The sequence below is a fragment of the Dromiciops gliroides genome, chromosome 5, assembly GCF_019393635.1.
Source record: "Dromiciops gliroides isolate mDroGli1 chromosome 5, mDroGli1.pri, whole genome shotgun sequence".
In the NCBI taxonomy this organism is placed as follows: domain Eukaryota; kingdom Metazoa; phylum Chordata; class Mammalia; order Microbiotheria; family Microbiotheriidae; genus Dromiciops; species Dromiciops gliroides.
The window spans coordinates 105,273,006-105,296,268 of NC_057865.1; the positions used below are offsets into that span (position 1 = coordinate 105,273,006).

The window sequence follows — 23,263 nt, forward strand, 5'->3', positions numbered from 1 at the left end:
AGCTTTAGTGTATATCAGGTATTCTCCCTCCTTTCTCAAGGAGTTCAGCACCTCTATTCCTCTCCTTCCCAACTCCTGCTCTTATACAAGGAGTCTTTATGCAGATGCTTCTTCAAACTTCCTCATCTCCCATTTTTTTCAGACTCCTTAAGTGTCCCATGTCTTACTGCTTTACTCCACCCTAGGGATAGTTGTTCACTAGATCTTAGCCATTATTCACAAGCGTTCCACTTCCCTCATTAGAAACTCTTGACATTCCCCTGTCTGGTCTTAATCTCCTTTTATAATACACCTGTTTATCTTTTACTCTTTCTGCACCTGTTCTTTGCCCTCATCAAGAACTCTCTTCTCTCTGTCCTCAGTACTATCTCAAGCCATTATCTCCATTCTGATTTTACTTCCCTCCTTCTCCGACCTTAACCCAAAAGTCCCCTTGTCTTATTACTGCTTTTCCCAACAAAAGTCAGTCCTAGATTGCTTTCGCCACTTGCCTCTTTTATTCTCTGCTGAATGAAACTAGAGTACATCTCATATCTGTGCTGACTAGGTATATTACAGATTCACGTTCTCCAACCTTATGTGGGATCTCACTGGGTTAGGTTCATGCTTTTTTTGTTGTTTAGCCACGTTCGACTCTTTATGACCCAGTTTTTGGAATTTCCTTGACAAAGATACTGGAATGGTTTGCCATTTCCTTTCCCAGCTCCTTTTATAGATGAGGAAACTGAGGCAAACAGCTAGTAAGTATTTGAGCTCACAAAGATGAGTCTTCCTGACTTCAGGTATAGTACTCTATCCACTTATTACCTAATTGCTCTATCCCCCCCTCCCCCCAGCTATCTCAAACTTTTCTTTGTTCTTGAGGCCTGTTCTGATACCGCCTCCTTTCCTATTCTCTCTCAGCTGAAGACCTTGCCTCTTACTTTACTGAAAAAAAATTGAAGCTGTTTAGCTTGAATTCAGTCATCTCCATCTGCTTCATCTTAAAATTCTTGAAACCATCCCCCCATCTCCCCTCTTCTTTCTCAGTCTCTGACAAAAGGGTGATTCTTTCATAGTTGAGCCCATTTACCCATTTAGCCCTTGTTCTGTTCTCCTCTCATCTCTCTTATTATGAATTTCCCCTCTCTCTCAGATTTTCAACCTCTCCTTATCTACTGGTTCCTTCCCTACTGCCTTTAAACATGCCCAAGTCTTCCCCATCCTTTAAAAAATCCAAAATACACTCACTAGTCCCTACAGAGATTTCCTCTGGCTGTCATCCTATATCTCTTCTCCCTTTCTCTGCTGAACTCTTTGAAAAAGTTGTTTAAATTTGCTGCTTCGACTTTTCTTCTCACAGCTTCACTTTTTGCAATCTGGCACTGAATCTGTTTTCTTCAAAATTATCAGTCATTTCCTCAGATATATTATTTTCCACCTAGCTGCACTCATTTTGGACTTCTTCCACCATGCTCCCCAGTAAACTCCTCATTGGGAAATCTCATCATCTTGCCAGATCCAATCAGCCCTGCTGCTTATACCTTATTAGTACATACCTTCTGATGGGAGGTTGGAGCCATAAATTCCTTCACATAAGGAGAGGGGACAGGAGAGAGATCTCAGACATTTTTCTTACCAGGCTGCATTCATTTTGGACCTGAATTCTCTGGCAGCACTCATTTTTGACTTCAATAACTTTTTCACCTTGACCCTGTGCTGGATAACTGACCCTCCCCCCTTTCAGCTTTCTTTTGTTTGTTATCTTCCCCTATTAGATTTTAAGCTCCTTGAGGTCAGAAACTGTCTCTTTTAATCTTTATCTCCAGCACTTAGCAGAGTGCCTGGCACATAGTAGGCACTTAATAAATGTTTGTTGATTATTGACTATTGCCAAATTTGATGTTTTTTTTTTCTCTAAAGTCTTAATCCTTTTTCATCTTATCTGCTACTCTTGACACTATTTACTACTCTCTCCTGGATACTTCAGCCTCCTTTTCTGGCCTACAATCTAAATTGGTCCATTAATTGTGGATGTTTTCCAAGAAGTTCTGTGTTGGACCTTCCTTCTCTCTCTCTCTGCCCTCTCTTGGTAACTTCCTCAGCTCTTGTGGGTTTAACTATCATCTATATGCTGATGTTTCTCCCCAGAGGTTCAGTCCTGTATCACCATTTGCTTATTGGACATTTCAAACTGTATATCCCAAAGACATCTTAAATTCAACGTGTCTAAAATAGACCTCAGTATTTTTTCCTCAAATCCTACCCCTTTACAAAGTTTGCTTTTTCTCTTGAAGGCATCAGAATCCTTTTTGTCTCAGGTTCGTAATCTTGGTATTATCCTCAACTCCACACTCTCTAGTCAGTTACAAATTTTGCCATATTTACGTAGCTCACATCTCTGGTATCCAGCTCCTTTTCTCTACTCGCACAGCTAGCACCTTAGTTCAGGCCCATCTCAGCTTTCACCTATGTTATTATAACTGCCTCATGATTGGTCTCCTTGCTTCTAGTCTCTCCTCACTCCCGCTCATTCTACACAATCTTGCCAAAGCAGTTTTCCTTTAGCACAGATATGACCATGTCATCAATCCTCTACCTAGCCAAACCCATTGGTTTCCTTTTGCCTCTGGAATAAATATAAACTTCTTTGTTTAGCTTTTAAAGCCTTTAACAAGTTGGTTCCAACCTACCTTTTCAACTGCATTGGATATTCTCCCATCCCCCTCCTTCCCTGTCTAATCTGTGATCCTGCCAAATTGATCCTTTCATTCTTCACATATGACATTCAACTTCTGTTTCTGTGCTTCGCATTGACTATCTCCCATACCTAGCTTATATTCTTTCCTTAGTTTTGCCTCATAGAATACTCCTTTTCCTTTAAGATGCAGCTGAGGTACCATCTTTTTGTATGAAGCCTTTCCTGATCCTCCCACTCCCCTCCAAACTATCTTGTATTTCATTACACTCTGTATGTGTATTTGTTTATTTGCGCTCTGTGTTTTTATACATAACTTCTTGTCTCCCCCATTTTAAGCTTATTGTGAGTATTGTAAAGTAGAGATGGGTTCATTCTTGTTGTATCTCTATCACTTAGCACAGTAAGTGGCACATAGTATGTGCTTAATCAATGTTGATTGATTAAAATGGAGGGAATGTAAAAGCAAAATATCACAATAAAGTCTATTTAGAATAGTCAGTGTTACAAGTCAGTATCCACAGCATGGTGTTCTTTTACTCTTAACATAGCCAAGTCATAGAAAAAAGTAAATTCTTTATGAAAATAATTTAAATATTAAGGATCTAGAGGGAATTTTCAAAGTTCTAGAGCTTTTCTTTTAAAATAAAAGTATTTTATTATTTTCCAGTTACATGTAAAGATAGCTTTCAGCATTTGTTTACATAAGATTTCTAATTTCTAATTTTTCTCCCTCCCCCTCTCCTCCAGACAGCAGGCAATCTGATAGAGGTTATACATATGCATACACACACACACACACACACACACATACATAAGAACATTAAACATATTTCTGCATCAGTCATGCTATAAGAGAAGAATCAGAGCAATAAGGAAAAACCTCAAAATAGAAAAACAACAGCACCAAAACCAAAAGAAATAGTATGGTTCAATCAGCATCCATATTCCACAGTTCTTTTTTTTTTTTTCTGGATTTGGAGAGCCTTTTCCATTATGAGTCCCCTGGAACTTTCTTATACCATTGTAGTGGTGAGAAGAATCCAGTCTATTACAGTTGATCAACACATAATGTTGATGATACTGTGTATAATGTTCTTCTAGTTCTGCTCATCTCACTCATCATTAGTTCATGCAAGTCCTTCCAGGTTTCAGTTCTAGAGCTTTTTGATCTCCTTTTCCCCAGGTTCTTTCTTTCAATAATGATGTATCATCTTTTGTTAATTGACATGAACTTCCTCACTATTCCATGTGCAAAGATCAGTGCAACTGGCCATTTGTTTTTTCAACAGTCCAGAAATTTCCAAGATCTGGCAGTATTTCCTTTAGAGAATCATCTTTTTCTGTGTCCTTTCTGATTGTACTGTCTCTCTCTACTGTTAAAAGATTTTAGTTGTCCCATTGGGGAACTTCCTCTTTAGTTCCTTTCTTGGTGTTGCTCTATATCATTATTATACCTAGAATTTTCTTCTTGTTAGGTATTATTCAGACAGCATGGTACCAATTCACATTTTAGCCTATCCGATGTCTGCTTTGGAGCATTTGCCAAACAGCAACCAAAGCTGGACCCCTCTACTCTTTAAAACAATATTCACTTGTAAGTTGTACAGTGATCTTTTTGAAGATTAGTATCTAATAAGGCAGAAAACAGTGGCACATGCTTGCTGAAAGATATTTGCTAGTTTCATGGAAGATGCCCCTACTTAAAGTCCTAAAATAAGAGGAAACCCCCAAAAGATGGTGATGACTCCAGGTATTTCTCTTTGTAGAGGACAATACTGAATGTTTTAAACTCTGGGACATTCCAGAGTTTCCTTAGTGGCCCCATCTCCACTGTCTTCAGCTTGCTGCTTTTATCTTTATGCATGTGTGCATTTATGCATGTATTTAAAGGATATTTGTATTCAATATTGTATTTTTTTGAAAAGAATATAGGAAATTCTCCTGTGATTTGTTCATGTTTAGAAGCAAAATAAAGTTAATTATAAATTAACACAAAATTGTAGACCTTATTAATACTGAAAAAGGCAACTGAGAGAGCATCAACAATTGTTGATCCACATGTTTACTTTCCCATGTATATAAAGTTTTTTATGAGAACCATCTTCATACACAAAGGACATCCTGAGACAATTAATAAGGAACAGGGTAGGTTTTTGCAAGGGATACTCCACAGGAAACTACATCTTTACCATCACTCAGTTGACTAAAAGATGTAGGGTTAGGGTTAGGATACAAATGTCCATTGTGCTTATTGTTTGGTTATTTTTTAAAAAGCACTTGGTTCAGGAGGTCAAGTCAGTACTTTAAAGGCTCTCTTTTAACAGTGTACCCTCCCATTCATACATCAAAATAGTTCAGTATTCCTTGAAAGATGTAACGACAGAAATAATTGTATTCTCTCCTTTGGTCATAAACACAAAGCAGAGCATAAAGTAGGGAGAAGTATGCTCTTCAAAAGACTGTGTCACTGTTATGACACAGTCCCGCAGAATCCAAGTTGAGGGATTCCCTGTGGGTGTTGAGGTTCTTTAGATTCTAGGTTCCATGTTCTTCCTACTACAACACAGTGCCCCCTCAGTGATGTTTCCTCATCTTAGAGGCAGTGTGCTATAGTGGTTAGGGTGCTAGGCTTGGATGAAACAAGACTGAATTTCAAATCCTGTGTCAGACACTTAGTAGCTATGTGACCCTAGGCAAGTAATTTAAACCTCTGAGCCTCAGTTTCCTCATCAATAAAATGAGAGGATTGGATTTGATGACCTCTGTGGTCCCATCCACCTCTAAATTTGTGATCTTCTCTGCATATATTAACATACTCATTTCATTAAGCCCCTGAATATCTCCTGAAACATATTTGTAGAAGCTCAAAATAATTTGGCTTAAGTATCCACGGAGGAAAAATTAAGTCAATAAAGAATGACTGTTTTTTTAAAAAATTAAATTAAATTAAATTAAATTAATTATTTTTTCGGGGCAATGAGGTTTAAGTGACTTGCCCAGGGTCACACAGCTAATAAGTATCAAGTATCTGAGGCTGGATTTGAACTCAGGTCCTCCCCAGGGCTGGTGCTTTATCTACTGTGCCACTTAGCTACCCCCAAGAATGACTGTTATCTAGATTATAATACAAATTTGAATAGACATCCTATAAAGCTTGTCCATCATCAGATGTATCCGAGATAAACAGTAAAAATGCAGATGAGTTGGGCCCCAAATTAAACAGGAGAATGGGTTGGATTATCTTCAGGAAACTTCAGAGTTCCTTTAATGATCCTAGCTTTTTTTCCTAGAAATTGTGGCCTTTTAAAAAAAAAAATACTAGTAGAATACTCAAGGCTTTGGAATATAAAGCTTCTGGGTTTTTTTTACCTCTTTGCCTTCTTTCAGTCCATTCCTCTTATTTCTTTTTTTTTTCATCCCTCTTATTTCTAATCTCACTTTCTTGCATAGACATGACTATTCATTTTGTTTAGTTCAAATGCAGACTGTCCTCCGACCTTTGCACTACCAAAACGAATGCAGCTAAATTTAGATGAGCAGATAAATAGGAAAAAATATTTGTAGCAAGTTTCTCTGATAAAAATCTTATTTCTAAGATATACAGGGAGCTGATTCAGATTTATAAGAATAAGAACCATTTCCCCAATTGATAAATGGTCAAAGAATATGAACAGGAAGTTTTCCGATCTAAGCTATCAATAGGCATATGAAAGAATGCTCTAAATCACTAATAGTTTGAGAAATGCAGATTAAAACAACTCTGAGGTACCACCTCACACCTATCAGATTGGCAAAGTTGAGAAAAAAGGAAAATGACAAATGCTGGGGAGTGAGAGTGGGGGTAGGAAAACAGGTACATAGATGTACTGTTGATGGAGCTGTGCACTGGTCCAGCCATTATGGAAAGGAATTATGAATTATTCCCAAAATGTTATTAAACTATGTATAACCTTTCACACTGCCTTACCTCTACTAGTTTTATCCTCCAAAGAGATAACTTCTGTAATCTTTTCTATCCCATATTTGGTTATGAACTCTTTATCTAGAGATCTAACGTAATTTATTCCTTGCTCCTTTGTTTAAGTTATTACCTTTTATATTTAGAACTTATCTTGGTTTATGGTTGGTCTATGCCTACAGCCAGACCGCTTTGCAGTTTCCCAACAGTTTTTGTTGAATAGAGAAGTCTTATCTAAAGAGCAGGGGTTTGGGGGTTTGTCAAACACTAGGCTGCTGTGTTTATTTGCTTTGGGATCTTCTTTTGCTCCACTGTTTTATTTCTTAACCAGTACCAAAGCATTATTGCTTAATGGCTTCTTATCGCCAGTAGGATAAAATACAAATTACTAGCTTAGTGGTTTTTAGAACTCTGTAATTTGGTTCCCACTTACCCTTCCAGTCTTGATTCATCTCAACCCTTTTAATGTATTCATGTGTCCTTGCCTTTGTACAGGCTATAGATGCTTTGGAATATTCCTTCTCCTTACCTACATCTCTTAGAATTCTTTTTTTCCTAAAGTTCAGCTCATATGCCACCTTTTTATTAAAGCCTTCCTTGACCCACTTGCTCCCTTTTTAATACTCTTTTTCTTCTCAGATCACCTTATATTTATCTATATACATGCTATATTTCTCCCTTTTTACCCATAGGATTTAAGTGACTTGAGGGTGAGAATTGTCTGTTTCGCCTTTGTATCCCCAGTGCCTAGTAGCTATTTATTACATGTTTAGTTATTAAAAATGAATATATGCTAGAAGCTCCCTAAAATGTAGGATGCCAAAGATGCTATTTGTTAGTAGGAGTGAAACTGCCTCAGGAAAAGGGAAGCCAGATGTTTTTCAGAGCCAATTGAGCCGTTTTCTGTAGATGTTGTCAAAAGTGCTATGTCTGGGCAACTTTTTTTATTCTGCTGTGATAATATAGGCTTATCCTGCCTTCCATTATTAGTTAACCCTGAATTATGTATTTAAGCCATACTTATTTTTTGTTATAATTGCATAAGCTTTACTTCTTGCAAGAAATTGCATATCAAACTACCTTCTGCATCATCTTTTCATATTAATAATTTCCCTTTCACTTTTTTTGTCAGAACAAAAATATTTATTCTTTAAAGATTTTCTAGTTTGACCTCTCCTTCCTCTTTGGACCAAACTGGGGTTAACAGTTACAATCTTGGTACATTTAACATGTAAGGTTATCTTAGGTGATTTTGAATGTTGTCTGTCTTTCTTTAGAGCTAATTACTCTTAAGATAACCATTCTTTACCACCATGTCCTTTCTTTCTGGTAAATTTTTTTTGGTTGTACTTTGGTGGTCCAAAAAGGGAGAAAATATACTAAAAGTGATTATGTGATATGATCTGGTCCTCTCCAGACAACCATGATAACAAATAACATTAGTTTTTATAATCTTTAAAGGTAATTATTGGTTTAAGGTATCATCTGTTCTAATTTCATTTTTTCCATCTTCAAATTCTGCTTTAGAATTTTAGAATTCAAAATGATGTTGTAAGAAAATTGAAGTACCCAGGATAATGTCATCAAACAAAATTTGCATTTCAGACTTAGAAATATATTTTTAAAATTTCTGTTTAATGTCACCTTGCACAAAATGAGATTTACAGAAGATGATTTTCACTCTTAGAATTTTTATTTTTTATTTTAATTTTATCAACAAATATTTATTAATTGCCAAGCCATGTGCCAGGACATAACGATCAGATTTGCAGTTAAAGTCCTGTTTTGATGCCTGCAATGATCCTTGTTGCTCAAAGGCTATTGTAGGGGAACTCAAGCTCAGACAAATTATTAAAAGTTTTAAAAAGAAAAACAAAACAAAACAAACCAAAAAAAAAAACCAAGGGGCAGCTAGGTGGCGCAGTGGATAGAGAACACCGGCCCTGGAGTCAGGAGTACCTGAGTTCAAATCTGGCCTCAGACACTTAATAATTACTAGCTGTGTGACCCTGGGCAAGTCACTTAACCCCAATTGCCTCACTAAAAAAAAAAAAAGGTTTTAAAAGGTAAGAACTTAATAATAAAGTTTTTAGGGGTTTTTTTTGACTGGAGACCAGCCTAAAGTAGAGAAGCTCATTTCTAGTAGGTTGACCTGCTTGGCCATGGTAAATCATGAATGATCAGAAGGTATAATTATTACATATATGTTTACTATTTGAATCTCAATTATAAAAAATATTTTTATTTTTAAAAATTCCAGTGAAAAAGAGGAGGAACTGGCATAGACATGACTACACAGAGAATGATGATGGTTCCAAACCAGTACAAGCTGGGACACGAACTTTTGTGAAGGAATTACGTGCTCGGGTCTTCCCAAGGTATGCACTTTGTTCTGGAAAAAAAAATGGCTAGGATTGTTTGGATGCTGTGTTTTCCTTTCACTTCCCTTAACTAGTTATGGATGGGGTAGAGCTGTTCTTTGTCATACTTTTCATTTCTTCACCACCTTCATCTTTCCCTTTCTTTTGCTTTTTCTCCTTTTGTCTTTTATCCCACCATTATTTAGTACTCTTCTGTGTATGCTTTAGGAATGCTAGAGGCACCTAAATTAGATCATGCTTAGCTCCATTGGTGATACTAAAGACCAAAAACATCGATAAGCTTTCTTCTAGATGATATTCTATGTGAATTTGTTGGTTGTGTTTTAAGGCTAGTCAGATGGGTTGGGGTTTCCTGAAGCCTGAGAGAGCCTGGTTATGTTATCATGATTAAGAATCTCGTACAAGATGTCTGGCTAAACAGAGTCAAGACTGCCCAGTTCCAGCATGATCACACCTGACTAAGTAATTTTGATCAAGAGCTTTCATGAGAAACTAGAGTAGGTGACTTTTTCCACTCCAGAACTACATGAGGTCAGCCAGAGGCCAGTAGGCAAGAGGAAAAGTTGCTGCTAGCAAAGTCAGAGTCAGCCCAGCCAAACCAGCTGACCTTCCCACCATAACAGTGGTCAGGACATATCTGTGATCTACTAAGAAGGCTGTGCTGCCAGAGGCAGCCAGTGTGGGCAAGCCCCTGGGAGGAGACCACAGAAGCCCAGGGATGTGACAACAAATAGAACTGTACAGCTGCACTTAGACTTGCATAACTCTAGGCGTAGGGCCCTTGGGTGCTGAGCACTCTCTTGAGATGCTATAGAGAGGCCTGAAGATCCAGAATTCTGGACCTCAAAGATCCTGGAGGACTAAATAGGGTTGAGTTGGGTGGGAGGAGGGGAGTGAAGATTTTTGTAGGAACTGTGATGTGTAAAATCGAATGTATGGCCACCTTTTTTCCTGTCCCCAGCTAGGATTTACTTATAAATGAGAAGCTTCAGCAACAGTTTAGGCATTAAGCATTTATTAAAGAGTAAAGAGAGAACACATAGAATTCAGAAAGATGGGGAAACCTATTTACCCTAGAGGAGAGATCAGAGTTCAACCTGGCCTGGTTCTTCTCCTCTTGTCTTCTGCCACCACCACGAGTTTCCAGCAACAAAGAGGAAGATCCTGTGTCTGTCAGAGTGGAAGCTCCCTGGGGTCCCCACACACCGCTCCAAGCTCATTGGCTGGTAGCATTCAAGTCCATTGATTCAAATCCACATGACTTGAAGAAGGTGGTCTTAAGTTTATTTCCTCTCTGTGTGTGTAGGGGGGGAGTGTCTGAGTACTCTTGAGGGCCAGGCAGGTATGATTTAATCACTCTCACTTAATTCAGTCAATCCAAATCAATCTCCAGGTGGGGCCTTTGGGCATTGGCAAATCCCATTATTTTCTCACAGAACTCATGGGACTTTAAGGGTGAGACTAAGCAGTGTATGGAGCCTGGCCCTGGTTCAGGGCCCTAATTCAGGAACTAAATGTCTCCACATTTATTTTAAACATTTATTTATTAAATGTCTCCACATTCATTCCTCTGAATTAATTAAAAAAAAACCAACTAGCATAAAAAGTATTGCAGATCTGTAGATCTCCCTCAAAGAAAGAGTAACTCAAAGGGGGAAAGATGATCTTCTACAAGGATTACATGAATACCTAGAAGAAACAAATCAAGACATGAAACACAAAGAAAGAATGAAAAGGAGATTAAATAACAAATCAGTGACTTCATGGGACAGCAGGAAATACTAGAACAAAACTTAAAGTTTGAAAAAATAGAAGGAAATTTAAGTAAGATGCTATAAAAAATAATTGACCTGGAAAATAGGGTGGAGAGATAATTTAGGAATCACTGTACTCCATGAAAACTGTGATTCAAAAATAAACCAAAAAACCCCTTTGAACTAGTTTTTTTACTTTCTTTGTATCCCCAGCACTTAACATAGTGCCTGCACATAGTAAGCACTTAATGAATTCTTGTTGAGTTATTAACACCCTATTTAAAGAAATCACAAATAAAAACTACCAAAATCTATTAGAACCAGAGGTCAAAATAAAGATAGAAAAAAACCCACCAATTGTTTCTAGGAATAAACTCCAGAGAGTAAAGTTCTTGGAATGTCTAAGTCAATCCAGAACTTTCACTTCAAAGAAAAAATATTGCAAGCATCTATAAAGAAGCAATTCATTTATCAAGGAACCACAGTCTGGACTATACAAGACCTGGCAGCTTCTACCAATAGGAGAGGAACTCTTGAAATACTATACACCAAAAGGCAAAAGATAGAAGCTTATAACCAGGAATAACTTGCCCAGGAAAGCTAAACATAATTTTACAGAGGAAAAAAGCAGACCTTTAATTGAATAGGGTTCTTTAAAATATTTCTGATGAAAAAACTAAAGTGAGCAGGAACATTAAAGACAAACACAAATGTATAGAAAATCCTAGAAAGATAAATTCACGTGAGCAATTGGGACTGTATAATGATGATAGTAATAATAGCTAAGATTTCTATAACTCTTTGCAGAGTGCTTTCCATATATTATATAATTTTATCCTCACAACAATCTTCGGAAGTAGGTGCTATTATTCTCATTTTACAGATAAGGCAACTCATGCTGAGAAAGGCTATGTGACTTGCCCAGGGCCACACCGCTAGTAAGTATCTGAGGCAGAATTCCTACTCTGATCTCCCAGACTTCAGGTGCAGCAGTTTGTTCACTGCACTAGTTTGCAATGCTAACATTGTAATAGGGGGAGGAGAAACCAACAGGTGCCCTTTCAGAATCTTAAATTTGTGCATACTCAGGTGAGAAGACAGACCGGACCTGAGCCTTCCATCTCCTGCCCAGTGCAGTGTGTCTCTGAGGAAAGGCTGCTAGGGACCAGGCTGGGCATTTTCCTTATGCCCCCAAATAACCACTTCATCTGTACCAGTACAAGACATCTACTACCTCCTGCTGTCATACTGATCTCCCACCTGGGATGCAGAGAACCGTCTGTGCAAAAAAGAACAACTCTCCCTTTGATTTCAGGCCTCTGCTTGTCTTTTGAGGGTACAAAAGTGGGGCCTTCCACTCAACATTCTTATACCTGGTTATATCCACCACATCTCAGTGACTCTTGTAGATCATCATCCAGACCTCATTCCTTACCCCTACAGATCCCTTATTTCTATCCCCCTTAATCATCCCACCCCAAAATTTCAACACACTTCACCTAACCCTTTGATTGTACTTCTGGAATGCTTCTTCCAATAGACAGCAAACTCCCCTTCATTTTAAACTTTTTTTCTCACTAGCTTTTATTGAAACCTGACTTTGCCTTGATGACACAGTCTCCCTGGCTACCCTTTCCAGTACAGGTTGCACCTTTATTCATTGTCCTCTGTGCATTGATTGAGGCAGGAGAATTAGAACACTTCTTGTTCCCCGCTGCCACTTCCACGTACTCGCCTTTCCTCCATCACTCAGTAACCTCTCTTCCTTTGGGGTTCATACTACCCAATCAGAATCCTTCTAGCTGTCGTCTACAGACCCCTAGATCATTCTCCTTCCTTCCTCAGTGAGTTTGAGGCTTACACTTTTTCTCTCCTGCTCAACTCTTGCCCTTATACTAGTGGACTCCGCATGCATATTGATTCCCCCTCAGATACCCTAACTACTCAGTTCCATAACCTACTTACCTCCCATGAGATACTTTCCTTCATTTCAGCCACACACAAAGACAGTCATGCCCTTGATCTTGCCATCACCCACAAATGTACCATGTTTAAGAATTCTGAAATCCCCTTGTCTCTCCATAATCTACTGGCTTTTCATCTCTCCCTTTATTTTTCCTTATGTAGCCCTACTCATCATCTACACCATGACCTCTGATCCTTTGACCCCTTCTGTTCTTTCCCAGGCCATCTAGACACTTTTTCTCCTCTTCTTCCCATTTTGACTCCTTGGTGAACCAGTTCCACTCTACACTGCCCTTTCTTGAATCCCTAGTTCCCGTATCATATAGATGATTACACTATTTGACAAAAACTGTTGGGAAACTTGCAGAGCAGTATGAAAGAAATTAGATTTAGACTTCATGCTTTGTACCAAGATAAACTCCTAATAGATAGGTGGCCTAAATATAAATGGTCACATCATAAACAAATTAGAGAAATACAGAAAAAAATTCTCTGTCAGAGGTATGGATAGAAGAAAATTTCATGACCAAACAAGGGATAAAGAGGATTATAGATGATAAAATGATAATTTTTGTTACATAAAATACAAAAAAGGTTTTGCACAAACAAATCCAATAAAATTAATATTAAAAGGAAAACAGGTAATAGGCGAAAATCTTTGTGTCAAGTATCTCCAATAAAGGTCGCATTTCTAAGATATATAAGGAACTGTTTCAAATTTATAAGAATTTTTAAAAAGAAGAGATTTATAAGAATAAGAGTCGGGGCAGGTAGGTGGTACAGTGGATAGAGCACCAGCCCTGGAGTCAGGAGTTCAAATCCGGCCTCAGACACTTAACACTTACTAGCTGTGTGACTCTGGGCAAGTCACTTAACCCCAATTGCCTCACTAAAAAACAAACACAAAAACAAATAATAAGAATAAGAGTCATTCCCCAGCTGATAAATGGTCAAAAACTGTGAACAGACAATTCACAAGGGAAGAAATCCAAGCTATCTCTAGTCATATTTAAAAAATGCTCTAAATCACTACTAGAGAAATGCAAATTAAACCAGTTCTGAGGTTCTACTTCATACTTACTAGATTGATTAGTAAAGATGACCCCATCTCACTGCCCCCCCAAAAGGAAAATGATAGATGTTGGAGAGGATACAGGAAGATATTTATGTACTATTGATGGGGCTGTGAATGGATACAAAACCATTCTGAAAAGCAGTTTGTAATTTTGCACAAAAAGTGACAAAACAGTACATACCTTTTGGTGCAGTTTATGCCACTACTATGTGTATACCCCCTAAAGATCTTTAAAGTGGTAAAGGATGAGATAAATGGAAGAACCAGAAGAACAATTTATACAGTAACAGCTTTAACAAACGACTTTGAAAGTTGTAAGAACTGATCAGTACATCACCATCCATGATTCGAGAGGACTGATCATGAAATATACTATCCACCTCTTCACAGAGAGGCTGGATCTGAGTGCTGGAACCTATTGATAGGGCAAGGGGAAGGGCCAGATAGTCCGATGATTGGCTGGGGTCTGGGGTGGGGGGGTGGCTCCCCTGACTCAAGGAGTAGTAGGTAGAGCAGGAGGGAAACCTCCACCGTACTGCCCAACTCCCTTTACCCTTCAGCTGGAATTTGGGGACCCTGTGGGAACTTGATGCCTTTTCTGTATGGTATACAATGGCTCTGGGGCCAAAGCCTCCCCAGCTTCAAGAGATTGGCGACCTGCGGCTTTCACTGATCCTCATTGGACTTTTTTCTATTTTGGAGGAGCTCAATAAATTGTTGAGACCTTTAAAATTAAAAAAATTTTAATTTAAAAAAATATAATTTTAAAAATTGAAATCTATATACTTAAAAAAGGAAACATGAAATGGAGACTTATTTATATAAAGTCTTTTTTGTATTTTGCTTTGTATATATTTATGTTCTTTTTTGATGTTTGAGTTCAGCATAGAAAAATTAAGCATACTAAATCTTATTATGTTAATATAAATAATGCACCATTCTCATGACTTGGTACATTTACTTAAAGGTTACAGAAGAGCATGTTAACATTCAAATAGGGCTCTTATTTATTAGAATAACAAATTTGTGTCAATATCTTATATATACCATGTCTGCTACTGTATTTTCTGGGTCATATAACTACAGTTCTTGCTATTTGGCCATTATCCTATGAGTTCTTATCATTTTCATTCCTCTAACAAAGTGGTCTCCGAAATGGGGGCTCTGGTCTGACACCATGTAGTATGTGATTTCCATTTGAAGAGTGGGAAGATGGGCCACATTCCCCACTTGGCCAGTTGGGGGGCTTATTTTCATCACAACCATACCTCCTTTTCTTATCCCTTCCTTCTGCAGTACAAGTTCCCAAATTCCCAGATGAAATGTTGGCCCCTCTGGATAATTATCAGTGCAGTAAGACTGTAGGTGGTGGGGGCTTTGCGGAAAGATAATAAAGGGAATGGAATGTCAAAATCTGGCTAAATAGGGTTGGAAGAGAATTTGGAACCTTGGTGGAGGAGGGAGGAAGAGGGAACCTCAGATGTAAACATTAGAATATCTTTAGAATTTATTTTAATTTTAAATGAATCATCTCTTGTTAACTTTTTTTTTTTTAGTGCTGATGAAATCATTGTAAAGATGAATGGTAGCCAGCTGACACAGAGATACCTGGAGAAACATGGATTTGATGTGCCAATTATGGTTCCCAAAATAGATGACCTAGGACTCAGGCTCCCTCCACCAACTTTTTCTGTTATGGATGTGGAACGTTATGTAGGTATGAACTTTACACTGAAATTTTAAAATACCCAGGGGAAGATGTGGCATAAGTAAAATTTATTGTCCTAATATTTGGAATAGATCATTTTTACATGAAATAGGTTTATTAAAGTTACAGTTATTTAGGTCATTGGGATATACACACACATATATACATATATACGCACACATATACATTTATGTGGGTATATGTATGTGTATGTATATGTACATTTTCATGTACATAGATAATTCCTGGTCCATAATATGTACCTAATAAAATACTTGTGTAGTGGAGGCCAGAATTGAGGCAGAAGAAATAGGTCTTTTGTGGATTTTCTTGTCAGTCTTTCTAAAGCCCTACCTTATTCTGTCTCTTTAACAAACCCGGTTTTCCAATGAAGTTGTGAAATGCATAATATATTTTAGTATCTATTGTAATCCAGTTACCTCTCTCAGTGGGAGGAGGAACTTCCTTTTATAATCCAGTTACCTTTTCTTTAAGGATCTTGTTAAAGAAAAGACACTATCAACATTTTAAAAAGTCATATGTGCACTCAGTTTGAATGATTCAGCAGGATCACATGCTACGTGTATATATAGCATCTTCTAAAAGTCTTAGTACAATCTTAGTGCATTAACTAGGGGACCTAGGCAGATCTCTCTCTAGAACTTAGAATCATAGAACTTACCTAGAAAAAGCCTTTAGAAGCCATCTAATACAATTTCATTTTATTGATGAAAAAACTCAATGTTAGGTCATAGATCTAGAGTTGGAAAGGACCTTAAGGGTCATACAATCCAACCCTTCCATTGTGCAGATGGGGAACCTGAAACCCAGAGAACTTAGGTGACCTAGTGTCACAGCCAGGATTCAAACCAAGGTTCTCTGACTCCAAATCCATTGATCTTTTTATTACACAACACTATTTTGACCAGTCTTTGTAAACAAATCCTAACAGTTTTCCCCTCTCTTGTGCATGTGTGCATGCGTGTGTGTGTGTGTGCGCGCGTGTGTGTGTGTGTGTGTGTGTGTGTGTGTGTGTGTGTGTGTGTATTGCTTTTCAGATTTGGAATTTTTAGCTCAAAAGCACAAGCAGTATGGAATATCTTACAATACATGAAAGTAGTTTTATATATAACATTAATGAATATCAATAAAGTATTTAGTTTGACTTAAAAAATCAAAACCTAGAAAATATCCTTGTTGGTGCTACTAAGTTTCATAGTTGACTTAGTGCTCATCACAAATTAATTTAGGTTTTTAAAAGGTATTTTAAGCATTTTTTGGTAATTCTTTCCTTAGATGCTAATTAGACTATAATTTCTCTCCATAGGTGGTGACAAAGTAATAGATGTCATTGATGTGGCAAGGCAGGCAGACAGTAAAATGAAGCTTCACAACTATGTTAAATACTTCATGAATCCTAACCGTCCAAAGGTGTTAAATGTGATCAGCCTTGAATTTTCAGACACAAAGTGAGTAGTTTTAGACAGTTTGGTTTAGTGGTTGGTAATGGGTTGAAATGTAATTTAATGGTAAATTGAATATAGTAATAAGAATACTTAGTCTTCAAACATTTTAAGATGGTGATATTATAAGATTTGCTTTATAGCAATATGAGAATTTTTGAAGTATTTCCTTTTAAAGTCTTATTATAATTATATCTAGTTATATTTGAGGTCAAATTATTTAGAGTTGTTTATAGGGTAGGGATGTTATTGTTGATGAATTTTCAATTTTTTTGTTCTTTTTTAAAGGATGTCAGAATTGGTGGAAGTTCCTGATATAGCCCGAAAACTTTCTTGGGTTGAAAATTACTGGCCAGACGACTCAGTCTTCCCTAAGCCATTTGTTCAGAAATATTGTTTAATGGGAGTTCAAGACAGTTATACAGACTTTCACATTGACTTTGGTGGCACTTCAGTCTGGTACCATGTTCTCTGGGTGAGAATGGGTGGCATGTACTCTTGATGTTGTTCATTGACATTGCAAACATTTGTATGTAGTAGAATTTGCTATTTTAGTCCTCTTTAACAGTATGTCTCCTCTTTACTTAATAGAATAATTTAATAACACCACATAAATTATTTTTCATTTGCTGAGACTGAGAAGAAAAAATAGGAAATAAACCAACAGATGGAATAGAAATTTCAGCATCTCATCTTTCCTTAAAAAGCAGTTCTTTCCTATGTGTCTTCTTTTCCCTTTTTTTCAGGTTACATTTTTTCCATCTTAGGTGGAACAGGGATGTATCCCGTTGTGGATGGACTACACTAAAGAGTTCATGTCATCTAAACTTAACTATCCCCTACTTTTATTATTTTCTGATTCATTCCTTATCATATTCTCCCTAGCAGGTGTTTCACACTTTCTACTTTTTTTCAGTTTCTTTTTACATCTCATTTCCCTCAAATGACCTAGCTTTCTAGTTTACTCAGATTAAAGTAGTAAGCTCTCGTATTCATTCTTTTTTTCTTTTAATTAAATTTTTTTTTTTATTTTTTAGTGAGGCAATTGGGGTTAAGTGACTTACCCAGTGTCACACAGCTAGTAAGTGTTAAGTGTCTGATGCCGGATTTGAACTCAGGTCTTCCTGACTCGAGGGCCAGTGCTCTATCTACTGCGCCATCTAGCTGCCCCGCTAGCATTCATTATTAAAGTTTTGAGGGACTTTGACGCCAGGTCCAGGTGACCTAAAACCCCTTAAAATACCGTCAGATGTAATGACCGATTCTCTATCAGTGATATTTGAAAGCTCATGGAGACTATCTTTTCCTGGTTATATGTTATGCTAGATGGGGGCTTTCAGTCTTAGTTTCTTAGTTATAGGACCAGAGAGGAAAGGGTTGGGGTTTTTTTTAAGAGTTTTTTAAAAATTATAGAATGTAATATAAAAGGGATGGGAAATGAATGTTAAGAAGATATAGTGAGGGCAGCTAGGTGGTGCAGTAGATAAAGCACTGGCCTTGGATTCAGGAGGACCTGAGTTCAAATCTAGCCTCAGACACTTGACACTTTACTAGCTGTGTGACCCTGGGCAAGTCACTTAACCCTCATTGCCCTGTCTCCCCCCCCCAATAATAATAATAATAATAATAATAATAATAATAATGAAGAAGAAGAAGATATAGTGGTGATTACAAAGAGCCAGTATCATTTCATTATGAACAGGTTATTAATCAATCAGCAAGCACTTAGTATGTTCCAGGAATACAAAGAAAAAGCAAAATCAGTCCCTGCTCACAAGGAGCCTACATTTTAATGGAGGAGACAACACACAAAAATGATATAGAGTAGATGGAAAGTAGCTTTAGTTTTTTTTTGGGTTGGGGGTTGAGGCAGTTGGGGTTAAGTGACTTGCCCAGGGTTACACAGCTAATAAGTGTTAAGTGTCTGAGGCCGGATTTGAACTCAGGTACTCCTGACTCCAGGGCCAGTGCTCTATTCATTTCACCACCTAGCTGCCCCCTTGCAAAGTATCTTTAAAAGGGAAAGTTAGTAGCTGTGGGGACTGGGAAAAAACCTCCTGCAGATTGTGGTATTTGATTTGGGCCTTGAAGGAAGCCAGGTATTCCAGAAGCCAGAGGTAAGGAGGGAGCACATTCTAGGCACTAGGGAGAGCTGTTGGAAAGGTGCGGAGATGAAATGGATGTTCTTTGTGAGGAACACCATGTAGGCCAGAATGGCTGGACTTTAGAGTGCATGGAGAGGAAAGTAATGTAGAACTCTTGAAAAATAGGAAAAGGTCAAGCTGTGAAGAGCTTTAAATGCCAACTAGATGGGGGCAGCTGGGTGGTACAGTGGATAAAGCACTGGCCCTGGATTCAGGAGGACCTGAGTTCAGATTTGGCCTCAGACACGACACTTATTAACCCTCATTGCCCCGCCAAAAAAAAAAAAAGCCAACCAGATGACTTTAGATTTGAACCTAGAAGTAATAAGAAATAATATCGTCAGACCTGTACTTTAGGAAAATCCGTGGTAGGGTAGATTAGAGTAGGGGTACATTTGAAGCAAGTAAACCAGTTAGAAGATTTTGCCAGAGGGATCTCATTAAAAAAAAAAAAAAGTTAGCAAGGTTCTTAGACTTGCAAAAGCTAGATTTTGCAGAGCATTTACAAAGTCTTTCCTTGTAGACAAGATGGATAAACGAGAGGCAGATAATAGTTTATTTAGGTGAATTTGGAACTGAGGGAATGGCCATTCCAAAAGAGTAGTCGGGACAGCTAAGTGGCACAGTGGATAGAGAACTGGCCCTGGGTTTAGGAGGTCCTGAGTTCAAATCCGGCCTCACACACTTGACACTTACTAGCTGTGTGACCCTGGGCAAGTCACTTAACCCCAATTGCCCCACCAAAAAAAAAAAAAAAGAGTAGTCATTGATGATTTAATGGCACTTGGGAAAGAAGTCTTTGAATACCTCTGAAATATGTGCCCAGCCCTTTGGTGTGTGTGTGTGTGTGTGTTTTGAGTGTTTGAAGAGGAGAGATGTGGTCTCTGGTTGGGGCATCAGTTGGCCAGGAGTCTGTGGGAGGAGGGAGGAGAAGTAAAATATTCCTGGGATTTTCCTGAAATAGAGTTAGGAAAAACTTAATTGAATGAGCTGCCTTGCAAAGTAGTAGAATCATCCTCACTATGGGTCTTGAAACAAAGACTAGATGACCCCTTTGGTGAGAGGCAGGATATTGTAGAGGAGATTGTCATTCAGGTATGAATCCTTCTAACTGAGGTTCTGTGATTCTCTTGTTTTGTTACTCATCTGAAATGCACCTCAAAGACCTAGAAAGGACTGCATTGATTGGTGTAACTTTATTTTATCAATGAGATAATAGGGAAGATAGGTTAAGTACTTTGCCCTTTGCCACATTTAATGGACCTAGACCCTAGAACCTAGGATTCTTGATTCCCAATCTGGTGACCTCCACTTAAATCCTTTGCATTCCAGAATTTTAATACCCTATGTACTTGTCTTTTTTACCCTACTCTTCCCAAATCAAAACTGCCGACTCTTTTTTTTCCCCATTCTCTATTTGTTGTTGGGTATAATGTTGAACATTACCTCATTGCCCAGAGCATGGTCAGACCATGTCATTCAGTGGATAGAGCATATTTTCCCATTAGAATAGCTCTTTTTTTTTTTCTTCTGGCAAATTGACTCAATTGCAAACTTGGAGCCATTCCCCATTAAATTTTTTTTTCTCCTGAATCCTCTTAAGTGTTCTGTAGTATCCTGTTTTTGACCTATTGCTTGAGTCTGCTCACAGAAACCAAAAGCTCGTTGTCTCTAAGTCAGTGACATCTGTTAGGAATGGTAGAGACTTAGTGGCAGCTGCAGTCATATAAATGGATACCTCATGTATGATATATTCTATACAGTAGGGTTGTAGTTGAATTTGAGGTCAGCTTCAGATTCACTGACAGTGGTTAGGGCTGCTGCTTGTGGAAATCCTGGAAAACTACACTTATTGATGATATTCTTGGATCAGAGGCTCAGTCTTGGTTTTGCCTCTTGTTGTATCTAGTTGAGAATAGTTGCGGTAGCTTTGAAGAACCTCATATAGGTTAGCAGCTATTGATTGAGCATTTGAAATATGTTTTTCTATGCTTAACAAGAGAAGATTAGAATATCTAACTTTGTTTTCCCTACTAAAAACTTGGATTAATTTAGGCCAACTTATTAGGTTGTGGGTTTTTTATTTTCATAAGGAATCCTATTTTCTCTTCATAGGGTGAAAAGATTTTTTATTTGATAAAGCCAACAGATGAAAATTTAGCGCTTTATGAATCCTGGAGTTCATCTGTCACCCAAAGTGAAGTGTACTTTGGTGAAAAAGTGGATAAATGCTACAAGTGTGTTGTGAAGCAGGGCCATACCCTATTTGTTCCAACAGGTAAGTTGTTTTTACCCCATCACAGTTGATTTACAGTTATTCAAGCTAAGAGTCTTTCACTTTTTGTAATGATGTGAGTAACTTAGCTCTTATGGTCTCAGCCAGGAGTTTGCCTCTGGTACCCTGCCGAGGGCTCCACATATAATGCACACTAATTTTGGTGCTGTGTTTCAATACCATGTCTTGTCATCCCCAAACTCTGACTGGTCCTATCCCTGCAGAGAAAAACTTGGGGCTATAAAATTCACATTATACCAGGTACCAAGACCCTGAGTTGGACATGGGATTGGTCATTGGCCTTCCCTGTAGAGTTAGGAGCAGGTGTCAGGTGGGTGAGTTTGGGTTGTGGCGTTGGTGCGTTGTGTGGTTCTGATTCTAGAGTTGTCTGGGTAGGATGGCAACTCTGAGTATCACTGTCTTCTTGTTTGTGGTAGCTCTTTGCAGTTATGGAACACAAAGCAATATATAACTATAGCTTTTGTGTCTCTGCCCACCTTCTTTTTAGAGAAGGGGCATTGGATGCCTTGAACAGTAAGCATTTAGAAGAGATGAATATAGACCAAACCTGACTCTCCACCTCTTCTTGGTCATCTCTGCTGTGTTCCTGGTTCAGGCTCAGATGGAATGTGGACAATGGTCATCACTGGTACAGAGATCTTTTAGGGGATGAAGAGGTGGGGATTTGGGGGAGAAGAAGGATATTGTGGCAAAGGAAGCATGTGACCCATCCCAGATCGTTGAAGATTTTTGTAAATTTGGCTTCAGTATTTGGGGCCTAAAGTCCGACTTGAAGATAACTCAGGTCTTAATCCAGGTAGAGCACAGATAGGCTTGGAGGACTTTGTTAAGAGCAACTGCCAAGGGAGCATCTGTAAAGGAGGATCCTAGGCAGAAAGCTGTCAGTGATCATAGGTGACAACTAGTTTTGTCCTAGAAAGAACATTGGACTGGGAATAAGCAGACATCATTTCTAATATTTACTCCTACCAACTAGACGTGTACCTTTGGACAAGTCACACCTTGGTATATTAGAGAGAGAGCTGGGTGTAGTGGGAAGGAGTCAGAAGACTGGGGTCCTCGGCTTAGTTCCACTGCTTATTAACTGCGTGTCCTTAGGCAAGTCACTTCTATTATGAGCATTGATTTCCTCACTGAGGAGTTGAATTATGTGGTTTCTGACTTCTTTTCTAACTCACGTTGTGCAGTTCTCACTGAACCTCAGTTTTCCATACCTAACACACATGAGCACTGGACTAAATGACCTCTAAGGTGCCTGCTAGCTCTAAAATTCAGTCATTTCTCAATATTTACCTCTTTAACAAGCCTCAGCTCCTAGTTGTAAGCTATTCTGGTCTTGTTTTCAACCTAAACAGTCTTGGACCAGTGGCCAATTCCTTGAATAAAACCCTCTCCTACACACTTTAAGTCTTTGCCTATCTGCGCTGTCATCCCACCTAAAAGGAACTCTCCGCTCCTTTAACTTCTTTCTGTACTCCTTTGTCCATAGCCCATAGCCTGGACCTCCTCCTGGCATTTATGTCGTCCTCTCTTGGATCATAGCTGTTTGGTATATTTCTTTTATCTCATCAAGCTCTTAAGTTTCTTGAGAGCAGGATCTATGTAGAAATTATCTTGGTGTCCACAGGCCTACCCTAGGGCCATGTATGTAGTGGGCATTTGGTAAATGTTTAGCTTTGGGACCTTGGGCAAGTTGTAACATGTTGTAACAAGGGAAGTAGCCTGATATATAAATAGAACTGAAATTGAATGGGAACTAGGGGAATAGTTACTGCCACAGTTATACCAATCCTCTAGCAGCACTCTGTTGCTTTTGGCTTTCTTGCTGTAAGTGTGGAC

At 38.3% G+C, this 23,263-nt stretch overlaps 1 protein-coding gene across 2 annotated transcripts in view; it reads left to right on the forward strand.

Moving 5' to 3' along the window:
* Positions 1–23,263, forward strand: part of KDM7A (lysine demethylase 7A) — a 93,861-nt gene that overhangs the window by 26,293 nt on the left and 44,305 nt on the right. For both annotated transcript variants that reach the window (XM_043965113.1, XM_043965114.1), the window contains exons 3-7: positions 8,899–9,016; positions 15,370–15,530; positions 16,849–16,990; positions 17,273–17,459; positions 21,244–21,406. In XM_043965113.1, the coding sequence (XP_043821048.1) occupies positions 8,899–9,016; positions 15,370–15,530; positions 16,849–16,990; positions 17,273–17,459; positions 21,244–21,406 (771 nt within the window). The remainder of the gene's footprint in view (positions 1–8,898; positions 9,017–15,369; positions 15,531–16,848; positions 16,991–17,272; positions 17,460–21,243; positions 21,407–23,263) is intronic.